Below are 12,449 nucleotides of genomic sequence, written 5' to 3' on the forward strand. Positions count from 1 at the left end.
ATGCAGAGGCCACGTGGACGTCCTTCTCTAAGGGAGAGAGGGAAAACCGGAATGAGGCTGTGCTGCCCGCCCCGGCCCACCGCCCCCCCATGCCCTGCATGACTTGGGAGATGCCTCTATCTGATCCGAAAGCCGAACCCGGGCTTTTCCCCCCATCACACCCACGCAGAGGCCGCGCGGACGTCCTTGTCTCAGGGAGAGAGGGAAAACCGGAATGACGCTGTGCTGCCCGCCCCGGCCCACCCCACACAGGCCCTGCATGACTTGGGAGATGCCTCTATCTGATCCGAAAGCCGAGCCCGGGCTTTTCCCCCCATCACACCCACGCAGAGGCCGTGTGGACGTCCTTCTCTCAGGGAGAGAGGGAAAACCGGAATGAGGCTGTGCTGCCCGCCCTGGCCCACCACCCCCAGGCCCTGCATGACTTGGGAGATGCCTCTGTCTGATCCGAAAGCCGAACCCGGGCTTTTCCCCCCATCAATCAATCAATCAATCGTATTTATTGAGCGCTTACTGTGTGCAGAGCACTGTACTAAGCACTTGGGAAGTACAAGTTGGCAACATATACAGTCCCTACCCAATAGTGGGCTCACAGTCTAAAAGGGGGAAAGCGCTTACTACGTGCAAAGCACAGTTCCAAGCGCTGGGGAGGTTACAAGGTGATCAGGTTGTCCCACGGGGGGCTCGCAGTCTTAATCCCCATTTTCCAGATGAGGGAACCGAGGCCCAGAGAAGTGAAGTGACTCGCCCAGAGTCACCCAGCTGGCAACTGGCAGAGCCGGGATTTGAACCCATGACCCCATTTTCCAGATGAGGTAACTGAGGCCCAGAGAAGTGAAGTGACTCGCCAAAAGTCACCCAGCTGGCAATTGGCAGAGCCGGGATTTGAACCCATGACCCCATGTCCCAGATGAGGTAACTGAGGCCCAGAGAAGTGAAGTGACTCGCCCAGAGTCACCCAGCTGGCAATTGGCAGAGGCCGCGTGGAGGTCCTTCTCTCAGGGAGAGGGGGAAAACGGAATGAGGCTGTGCTGCCCGCCCCGGCCCACCACCCCCAGGCCCTGCATGACTTGGAAGATGCCTCTATCTGACCCGAAAGCCGAACCCGGGCTTTTCCCCCCATCACACCCACACGGAGGCCGCGTGGAGGTCCTTCTCTCAGGGAGAGAGGGAAAACAGGAATGAGGCTGTGCTGCCCACCCCGGCCCACCACCCCCAGGCCCTGCATAACTTGGGAGATGCCTCTATCTGATCCGAAAGCCGAACCCGGGCTTTTCCCCCCATCACACCAACGCAGAGGCCGCGTGGAGGTCCTTCTCTTAGGGAGAGAGGGAAAACCGGAATGAGGCTGTGCTGCCTGCCCCGGCCCACCCCACACAGGCCCTGCATGACTTGGGAGATGCCTCTATCTGACCCGAAAGCCGAACCCCGGCTTTTCCCCCCATCACACCCACGCAGACGCCACATGGACGTCCTTCTCTCAGGGAGAGGGAAAACCAGAATGAGGCTGTACTGCCCGCCCCGGCCCACCACCCCCAGGCCCTGCATAACTTAGGAGATGCCTCTATCTGGTCCAATATAAAAGCACAGGCCCGGGTGTCAGGACCTGGATTCTAGTCTTGGCTCCACTTGTCTGCTTGGCAAGTCACTTGGCCTCTCTGTACCTCTTACCTCACTTGCAAAATGGCAATTCAATCCCTGTTCTTCCTTCTTGGGCTGTGAGACCCTATGTGGGACCTGATAATCCTCTATCTACCCCAGCGCTTAGTACAGCACCTCTATATATATAAAAAGTGCTGTGTATATATATACATATATATACATACAAAACCAAATATACACAGCACCTATATACAGCACCTTTTTTATATATATATACACACACACATATATATACACCTGTGTGTGTATATATATATATATATATATATATCTGTGTATATATATATATATATATGTATATGTATAGATGTTTGTACGTATTTATCACTCTATTTTACTTGTACATATCTATTCTATTTATTTTATTTTGTTAATATGTTTGGTTTTGTTCTCTGTCTCCCCCTTCTAGACTGTGAGCCCACTGTTGGGTAGGGACCGTCTCTAGATGTTGCTAACTTGTCCTTCCCAAGCGCTTAGGACAGTGCTCTGCACACAGTAAGCGCTCAATAAATACGATTGATTGATTGATTGATCCGAAAGCCGAACCCGGGCTTTTCCCCCCATCACACCCACGCAGAGCCAGTTTCGCCCGACGGCCGGGCCAGAATACCCAGGGGGATGTCACGGGGTCCAGAGAGCAGACACCAAGTCCGATCTCGGGGCCCGTGGGTGGACACCACGGACCCGGCTCTCTGGCCTCCGTTTCCCTCGGGGAAAGACTGGGGCTGAGGAAACTGAGGCAGGGAGCGGGAGGAAAACCGGACAGGAAGCAGAAGAGGAGGACACTGCTTCTAGACTGTGAGCCCGCTGTTGGGTAGGGACTGTCTCTACGTGTTGCCAACTTGTACTTCCCAAGCGCTCTGCACACAGTAAGCGCTCAATAAATATGATTGATTGATTGATTGTATATATATATATATATATATATATATATATATATATGTTTGTACATATTTATTACTCTATTTATTTATTTATTTTGTACACATCTATTCTATTTATTTTATTTTGTTAGTATGTTTGGTTTTGTCTCCCCCTTTTAGACTGTGAGCCCACTGTTGGGTAGGGACTGTCTCTATATGTTGCCAATTTGTACTTCCCAAGCGCTTGGTACAGTGCTCTGCACACAGTAAGCGCTCAATAAATATGATTGATGATGATGATGATGATGACACTGCTTCTAGACTGTGAGCCCGCTGTCGGGTAGGGACTGTCTCTACGTGTTGCCAACTTGTACTTCCCAAGCGCTCTGCACACAGTAAGCGCTCAATAAATATGATTGATTGATTGATTGTATATATATATATATATATATGTTTGTACATATTTATTACTCTATTTATTTATTTATTTTGTACACATCTATTCTATTTATTTTATTTTGTTAGTATGTTTGGTTTTGTCTCCCCCTTTTAGACTGTGAGCCCACTGTTGGGTAGGGACTGTCTCTATATGTTGCCAATTTGTACTTCCCAAGCGCTTGGTACAGTGCTCTGCACACAGTAAGCGCTCAATAAATATGATTGATGATGATGATGATGATGACACTGCTTCTAGACTGTGAGCCCGCTGTCGGGTAGGGACCGTCTCTTATGTGTTGCCGACTTGTACTTCCCAAGCGCTCTGCACACAGTAAGCGCTCAATAAATACGATTGATTGATTGTATATATGTATACATATACATCTATATATATGTATATATGTTTGTACATATTTATTACTCTATTTATTTATTTATTTTAGGCATATCTATTCTATTTTGTTAGTATGTTTGGTTTTGTCTCCCCCTTTTAGACTGTGAGCCCACTGTTGGGTAGGGACTGTCTCTATATGTTGCCAATTTGTACTTCCCAAGCGCTTAGTACAGTGCTCTGCACACAGTAAGCGCTCAATAAATATGATTGATGATGATGATGATTGATTGGGCAGGAAGAGCAGACACTGACACTGACCCATTTCGGCGAGCTGGGCTGGGTCCTCGGACACCGTCTCCAGTTTGGCCATGAAGCTGCGGATCGCCTTGAAGGCCTGAGGCGGGAAGAAGGCGGGAAGAGCTGGAGTCGGGGTCCCCGGGATCGAACCACCCCGACAGAGGGAGATGAGGGGGAAACCGAGGCCGCCGCAAGAACCTGGGGCTGGGCCCAAGCAGAGGGAGCGAGGCCTACTGAGCAGCACTGCGGGCTGATGGACAATAATAATAATAATAATAATAATGGCATTTATTAAGCGCTTACTATGTGCCAAGCCCTGTTCTAAGCGCTGGGGAGGTCACAAGGTGATCAGGCTGTCCCACGGGGGGCTCCCAGGCCTTAATCCCCATTTTCCAGATGAAGGGACTGAGGCCCAGAGAAGTGAAGTGACTTGCCCGAAGTCACACAGCTGACAATGGTGGCCTTCCAGACTGTGAGCCCACTGTTGGGTAGGGATCGTCTCTAGATGTTGCCAATTTCTACTTCCCAAGCGCTTAGTACAGTGCTCTGCACACAGTAAGCGCTCAATAAATACGATTGATTGATTGATTGACTTCTAGACTGTGAGCCCACTGCTGGGTAGGGACCGTCTCTAGATGTTGCCAATTTCTACTTCCCAAGCACTTAGTACAGTGCTCTGCACACAGTAAGCGCTCAATAAATACGATTGATTGATTGATTGACTTCTAGACTGTGAGCCCACTGTTGGGTAGGGATCGTCTCTAGATGTTGCCAATTTCTACTTCCCAAGCGCTTAGTACAGTGCTCTGCACACAGTAAGCGCTCAATAAATACGACTGATTGATTGATTGACTTCTAGACTGTGAGCCCACTGCTGGGTAGGGACCGTCTCTAGATGTTGCCAATTTCTACTTCCCAAGCGCTTAGTACAGTGCTCTGCACACAGTAAGCGCTCAATAAATACGATTGATATTGACTGATTGACTCGACAGAGCCCGGGCCTGAGAATCCGGAGGCCCTGGGTTCTGATCCCAGCTCCGCCACTTGTCGCCTTGCAACCTCTCCAGCGCTTAGAACAGTGCTTTGCACGTAGTAAGCGCTTAATAAATGCCATCATCATTATTATTATTATTGTCTGCCGTGTGGCCTTGGACAAGTCACTTCTCTGGGCAAGTTCCCTCCTCTGTAAAACGGGGGATTAAGAGCGTGAGTCCCAGGTGCGACAGGGGCGGTGACCAACCTGATTATCTTCTATCTACCCCAACGCTTAGTACAGTGCTTTGCATACAGTAAGCGATTACCAAATACAACAATTATTATTATTAATAATAACAACAAATGCCTTTTTTTTTTTTTTAAAGGGAGAGGAGGAGAGGGACGAGGAAGGGAGGGAGGGACGTCTCTCATCACCCACCTGGTCGCGGACGGTTCTCTCGGGGTCGACAGTGAGGGCGCAGAGGACGGGCAGCACTTTGAGGGCACAGTCGCTCATCGAGTACAGGTTGTGGGTGGCGGCAAAGCCCAGCACTCCCGCCGCCCGCGAGGGCGCGAACGGGTCCTTGGCGGCACGGCTGAAGGCTGAGGTCAGGACCCGGTGTCTGGTCTGAGGAAACCATAATAATCAATCAATCGTATTTACTGAGCGCTCACTGCGTGCAGAGCGCTGGACTAAGCACTGGGAAGTCCAAGTTGGCAACACATAGAGACGGTCCCTACCCGACAGTGGGCTCACAGTCTAGAAGCAGCACTGGGCTTCATAATAATGATGACATTTATTAAGTGCTATGTGCAATCAATCAATCGTATTTATTGAGCGCTTACTGTGTGCAGAGCGCTGGACTAAGCGCTTGGGAAGTCCAAGTTGGCAACATCTAGAGACGGTCCCTACCCAACAGTGGACTCACAGTCTAGAAGCAGCACTGGGCTTAATAATAATGATGACATTTATTAAGCGCTATGTGCAATCAATCAATCGTATTTATTGAGCGCTTACTGTGTGCAGAGCGCTGGACTAAGCGCTTGGGAAGTCCAAGTTGGCAACATCTAGAGATGGTCCCTACCCAACAGTGGGCTCACAGTCTAGAAGCAGCACTGGGCCTAATAATAATGATGACATTTATTAAGCGCTATGTGCAATCAATCGTATTTATTGAGCGCTTACTGTGTGCAGAGCGCTGGACTAAGCGCTTGGGAAGTCCAAGTTGGCAACATCTAGAGACGGTCCCTACCCGACAGTGGGCTCACAGTCTAGAAGCAGCACTGGGCTTAATAATAATGATGGCATTTATTAAGCGCCACGTGCTGTCTCTAGATGTTGCCAATTTGTACTTCCCAAGCGCTTAGTACAGTGCTCTGCACACAGTAAGCGCTCAATAAATGCGATTGATGATGATGATGATGTGCAAAGCAATCAATCAATCGTATTTATTGAGCGCTTACTGTGTGCAGAGCGCTGTACTAAGCGCTTGGGAAGTCCAAGTTGGCAACATCTAGAGACGGTCCCTACCCGACAGTGGGCTCACAGTCTAGAAGCAGCACTGGGCTTAATAATAATGATGGCATTTATTAAGCGCTATGTGCTGTCTCTAGATGTTGCCAATTTGTACTTCCCAAGCGCTTAGTACAGTGCTCTGCACACAGTAAGCGCTCAATAAATGCGATTGATGATGATGATGATGTGCAAAGCAATCAATCAATCAATCGTATTTATTGAGCGCTTACTGTGTGCAGAGCGCTGGACTAAGCGCTTGGGAAGTCCAAGTTGGCAACATCTAGAGACGGTCCCTACCCGACAGTGGGCTCACAGTCTAGAAGCAGCACTGGGCTTAATAATAATGATGGCATTTATTAAGCGCTATGTGCTGTCTCTAGATGTTGCCAATTTGTACTTCCCAAGCGCTTAGTACAGTGCTCTGCACACAGTAAGCGCTCAATAAATGCGATTGATGATGATGGTGATGTGCAAAGCAATCAATCAATCAATCGTATTTATTGAGCGCTTACTGTGTGCACAGCGCTGGACTAAGCGCTTGGGAAGTCCAAGTTGGCAACATCTAGAGACGGTCCCTACCCGACAGTGGGCTCACAGTCTAGAAGCAGCACTGGGCTTAATAATAATGATGGCATTTATTAAGCGCTTACTATGTGCAAAGCAATCAATCAATCGTATTTATTGAGCGCTTACTGTGTGCAAAGCACTGTACTAAGCACTTGGGAAGTCCAAGTTGGCAACATCTAGAGACAGTCCCTACCCGACAGTGGGCTCACAGTCTAGAAGCAGCACTGGGCTTAATAATAATGATGGCATTTATTAAGCGCTATGTGCTGTCTCTAGATGTTGCCAATTTGTACTTCCCAAGCGCTTAGTACAGCGCTCTGCACACAGTAAGCGCTCAATAAATGCGATTGATGATGATGATGATGTGCAAAGCAATCAATCAATCAATCGTATTTATTGAGCGCTTACTGTGTGCAGAGCGCTGGACTAAGCACTTGGGAAGTACAAGCTGGCAACATCTAGAGACGGTCCCTACCCAACAGTGGGCTCACAGTCTAGAAGCAGCACTGGGCTTAATAATAATGATGGCATTTATTAAGCGCTTACTATGTGCAAAGCAATCAATCAATCAATATTTATTGAGTGCTTACTGTGTGTACAGCACTGTACTAAGCGCTTGGGAAGTACAAGTTGGCAACATATAGAGACGGTCCCTACCCGACAGTGGGCTCACAGTCTAGAAGCAGCACTGGGCTTAATAATAATGATGACATTTATTAAGCGCTATGTGCAATCAATCAATCGTATTTATTGAGCGCTTACTGTGTGCAGAGCGCTGGACTAAGCGCTTGGAAAGTCCAAGTTGGCAACATCTAGAGACGGTCCCTACCCAACAGTGGGCTCACAGTCTAGAAGCAGCACTGGGCTTAATAATAATGATGGCATTTATTAAGTGCTATGTGCTGTCTCTAGATGTTGCCAATTTGTACTTCCCAAGCGCTTAGTACAGTGCTCTGCACACAGTAAGCGCTCAATAAATGCGATTGATGATGATGATGATGTGCAAAGCAATCAATCAATCATATTTATTGAGCGCTTACTGTGTGCAGAGCACTGTACTAAGCGCTTGGGAAGTCCAAGTTGGCAACATCTAGAGACAGTCCCTACCCGACAGTGGGCTCACAGTCTAGAAGCAGCACTGGGCTTAATAATAATGATGGCATTTATTAAGCGCTATGTGCAAAGCAATCAATCAATCATATTTATTGAGCGCTTACTGTGTGTACAGCACTGTACTAAGCGCTTGGGAAGTACAAGTTGGCAACATATAGAGACAGTCCCTACCCGACAGTGGGCTCACAGTCTAGAAGCAGCACTGGGCTTAATAATAATGATGGCATTTATTAAGCGCTTACTATGTGCAAAGCAATCAATCAATCGTATTTATTGAGCGCTTAATGTGTGCAGAGCACTGTACTAAGCGCTTGGGAAGTATAAGTTGGCAACGTATAGCGACAGTCCCTACCCAACAGTGGGCTCACAGTCTAGAAGCAGCACTGGGCTTAATAATAATGATGGCATTTATTAAGCGCTTACTATGTGCAAAGCAATCAATCAATCGTATTTATTGAGCGCTTACTGTATGCAGAGCACTGTACTAAGCGCTTGGGAAGTACAAGTTGGCAACATATAGAGACAGTCCCTACCCAACAGTTGGCTCACAGTCTAAAAGCACTGTTCTAAGCGCTGGGGAGGTTACAAGGTGATCAGGTTATCCCACGGGGGGCTCACAGTCTTAATCCCCATTTTACAGGTGACGGAACTGAGGCACAGAGAAGTTAAGTGATAATCACTGTAGTACTTGTTAAGCGCTTACTATGCGCCAAGCACTGTTCTAAGCGCTGGGGTATATACTAGGTAATCAGGTTGGATGCAGCCCCTGTCCCACGTGGGGCTCACAGTCTTAATCCCCCATTTTACCGGTGAGGGAACTGAGGCACGGAGAAGTGAAGTGACGACCAACATCACACAGCAGACGGGAGGTGGAGCTGGATTAGAACCCGGGTCCTTCTGACTCGCGGGTCCAGGCTCTATCTGCGAAGCCACTGATGGGGAAACGGTCATTCATTCAATTGCATTTATTGAGCACTTACTGTGTGCAGAGCACTGTACTGAGCGCTTGGGAAGTCCAAGTTGGCAACATATAGAGACGGTCCCTACCCAACAGTGGGCTCACAGTCACTCACCTCAGGCCACCCCACCCCTACCCCCTCGAGGGGTTTTTCTAGCATTTCATTCATTCATTCAATTGCATTTATTGAGCGCTTACCGTGTGCAGAGCACTGTACTAAGCGCTTGGGAAGTTGGCAGCATAGCAAAGGAGAGCCCCGGGGGAAACGGGCGAAAGGGACAGAGAGCAGCAACCTCATCTTGGAACTGGGCCCGGGCTCCCATTCATTCATTCAATCGTATTTATTGAGCGCTTACTGTGTGCAGAGCACTGTACTAAGCGCTTGGGAAGTCCAAGTTGGCAACATCTAGAGACGGTCCCTACCCAACAGCGGGCTCACAGTCTAGAAGGGGGAGCCAGCGGCAGACAAATCAATCAGTCGATCGGTCGTGTTACCTGAGATCTCACTGTGTGCAGAACACTGGACTAAGCGCTTGGGAGAGCACAATACAACCCAATTGGTGGACTCGTTCACCTTCCCTAAACTATCAGCTGGTTAAGGGCAGGAAGTATATCTCCTAATTATAATAATAATCATGATGGCATTTATTAAGCGCTTACTATGTGCAAAGCACTGTACTAAGCGCTGGGGAGGTTACAAGGTGATCAGGTTGTCCCACGGGAGGCTCACAGTCTTCATCCCCATTTTACAGATAACTGAGGCCCAGAGAAGTGAAGTGACTTGCCCAAAGTCACACAGCTGACAGTTGGCGGAGCCGGGATTTGAACCCACGACCTCTGACTCCAAAGCCCGGACTTTTTCTGCTGAGCCACGCTGCTTCTCTAATTCTGTTGTACTGTATTCTCCTGAGTGCTTAGTACAGTCACGTATTGCTTAGTACAGTCATGCCATCATTATTATTACAGTACTTGCAGAGTGGCTCAGCGGAAAAAGCCCGGGCTTGGGAGCCAGAGGTCATGGGTTCAAATCCCAGCTCCGCCACTTGTCAGCTGTGTGACTTCAGGCAAGTCACTTCACTTCTCTGGGCCTCAGTTCCCTCATCCGTAAAATGGGGATTGACTGTGAGCCCCCCGTGGGACAACCTGATCCCCTTGGAACCTCCCCAGCGCTTAGAACAGTGCTTTGCACATAGTAAGCGCTTAATCAATGCCATCATTGTTATTATTATTACTTTGCACATAGTAAGCGCTTAATAAATACTACTGATTGATTGACTGATTGAAACTACTTTGCACATCATCATCATCAATCGTATTTATTGCGCGCTTACTATGTGCAGAGCACTGTACTAAGCACTTGGGAAGTACAAATTGGCAACATATAGAGACAGTCCCTACCCAACAGTGGGCTCACAGTCTACTAAGCACATAGTAAGCGCTTAATACTACTGATTGATTGATTGATTGAAACATTCCCTGCCCACAACTAATCCTGTTAGAGAAGCAGTGTGGCCTAGGGGAAAGAGCCTGAGCCTAGGAGTCAGAGGGCCTGAGTTCTAATTCTGCCTCCGCCACTTACTGGCTGTGTGACCCTGGGCAAGTCATTTCACGTCCGTGGGCCTGAGTTTACTCAACTGTAAAATGGGATTTCAATACCTCTTCTCCCTCCTACTCAGGCGGTGGAAACCCATGAGGGACAAGGACTGTGTCTGACCTGATTATCTTTTATCTACCACAGTGCTTCGCTCATAGTAAGCACTTAACAACCACCACAGTTATTATTATTCTTACGCCCATTAAAGAGGTCACAGTTCCCAGAAACAGTAAACTAATCCTGTAAAATCAATCAATCAATCAACCAATCGTATTTATTGAGCGCTTACTGTGTGCAGAGCACTGTACTAAGCGCTTGGGAAGGACAAGTCGGCAACACAAAAGGCCTACGGGGCCTAGCTGCTGCTTACTGGGGGTGACTGGTGATGGGAAGCAGTGTGGCCTAGTGGCTAGAGCCCAGGCCTGGCAGTCAGAAGGACCTGGGTTCTAATCCCGGCTCCGTCACTTGGCCGCTGTTTGACCTTGGGCAAGTCGCTTCATCATCAATCGTATTTATTGAGCGCTTACTGTGTGCAGAGCACTGTACTAAGCGCTTGGGAAGTACAAGTTGGCAACATATAGAGACAGTCCCTACCCAACAGTGGGCTCACAGTCGAAAAGGGGGAGACAGAGAACAAAACCAAACATACTAACAAAATAAAATAGAATAGATATGTACAAGTAAAATAAACAAATATTTATTCACTTCTCTGTGCCTCAGTTCCCTCATCTGTGAACTGGGGATCAAGAATCTGATCCCCGAGTGGGACAGTCTAATAACCCTGTATCTATCCCAGCGCTTAGTACAGTGCTCTGCACACAGTAAGCGCTCAATAAATACGATTGATGATGATGCTTGGCACGTAGGAAGCGTTTAACAAATACCAACATTATTATTAAGTCACTTCCCTTCTCCGGGCCTCAGTTCCCTGATCTTCAATGTCCTGTTCCTCCTTTGGCTTTTTCCAAAGCAGCGTGGCTCAGTGGAAGGAGCCCGGGCTTTGGAGTCAGAGGTCATGGGTTCAAATCCCGGCTCCGCCAATTGTCAACTGTGTGACTTTGGGCAAGTCACGTCACTTCTCTGGGCCTCAGTTATCTCATCTGTAAAATGGGGATTAAGATTGTGAGCCCCACATGGGACAACCTGATCACCTTGTATCCCCCAAGCGCTTAGAACAGTGCTTTGCACATAGTAAGCGCTTAACAAATACTATTATTATTATTATTTAAGTACCTGATTTGAAATGAGTAAAAATTCCTTCCGAGAGGCTGTTGGACTTTGCTCGATTTATGCTCGGGGGGCACCTTTGTACATATTTACTATTCTATTTATTTTATTTTGTCAATATGCTTGGTTTTATTGTCTGTCTCCCCGTTCTAGACTGTGAGCCCGCTGTTGGGTAGGGACTGTCTCTAGATGTTGCCAACTTAGACCTCCCAAGCGCTTAGTCCAGTGCTCTGCACACAGTAAGCGCTCAGTATTCATTCAGTCATTCAATCGTATTTATTGAGCGCTTACTGTGTGCAGAGCACTGGACTAGGCACTTGGGAGGTACAAGTTGGCAACATCTAGAGACGGTCCCTACCCAACAGCTAATGATAATAATTGTGGTGTTGGTTAAGCGCTGATTAGGTGCCAGGCACTGTACTAAGCGCTGGGGTGGATAGGAGGAAATGGGGCCTGGAGGGTGTTTGGGGCTGCAGGAGTGGAAGGAGTGATTTCTTTTTGTTTTTCCACCCCCGCTCCTCCGCCTGGTTCATTCAGTCGTATTTATTGAGCGCTTACTGTGAGCAGAGCACTGTACTAAGCGCTTGGGAAGTACAAGTTGGCAGCATATAGAGACGGTCCCTACCCAACAGTGGGCCTGGTTGGGCCGGGCACAGGGTGGGCGCGGTGGCAACTCGGCCACTTGTCAGCTGTGTGACTTCAGGCAAGTCCCTTAACCTTGCCAACTTGTACTTATGTTGCCAACTTGTACTTCCCAAGCGCTTAGTCCAGTGCTCTGCACACCGTAAGCGCTCAATAAATACGACTGATTGATTGATTGATTAACCTCTCCGTGCCTCAGTTACTTCATCTGTAAAATGGGGATTGACTGTGAGCCCCCCGTGGGACCACCTGATCACCCTGTA

General features: G+C 48.2%; 1 protein-coding gene across 1 annotated transcript in view; it reads right to left on the reverse strand.

Moving 5' to 3' along the window:
• SCYL1 (SCY1 like pseudokinase 1) overlaps positions 1–12,449 on the reverse strand; it is a 36,361-nt gene that overhangs the window by 8,325 nt on the left and 15,587 nt on the right. Inside the window, exons 11-12 of the mRNA XM_038764088.1 lie at positions 5,009–5,197; positions 3,616–3,691 (exon numbers count right to left, since the gene is read on the reverse strand). Coding sequence (XP_038620016.1) covers positions 3,616–3,691; positions 5,009–5,197 — 265 coding nt within the window. The remainder of the gene's footprint in view (positions 1–3,615; positions 3,692–5,008; positions 5,198–12,449) is intronic.

This window comes from Tachyglossus aculeatus, chromosome 22 (assembly GCF_015852505.1).
Source record: "Tachyglossus aculeatus isolate mTacAcu1 chromosome 22, mTacAcu1.pri, whole genome shotgun sequence".
Lineage (NCBI taxonomy): Eukaryota > Metazoa > Chordata > Mammalia > Monotremata > Tachyglossidae > Tachyglossus > Tachyglossus aculeatus.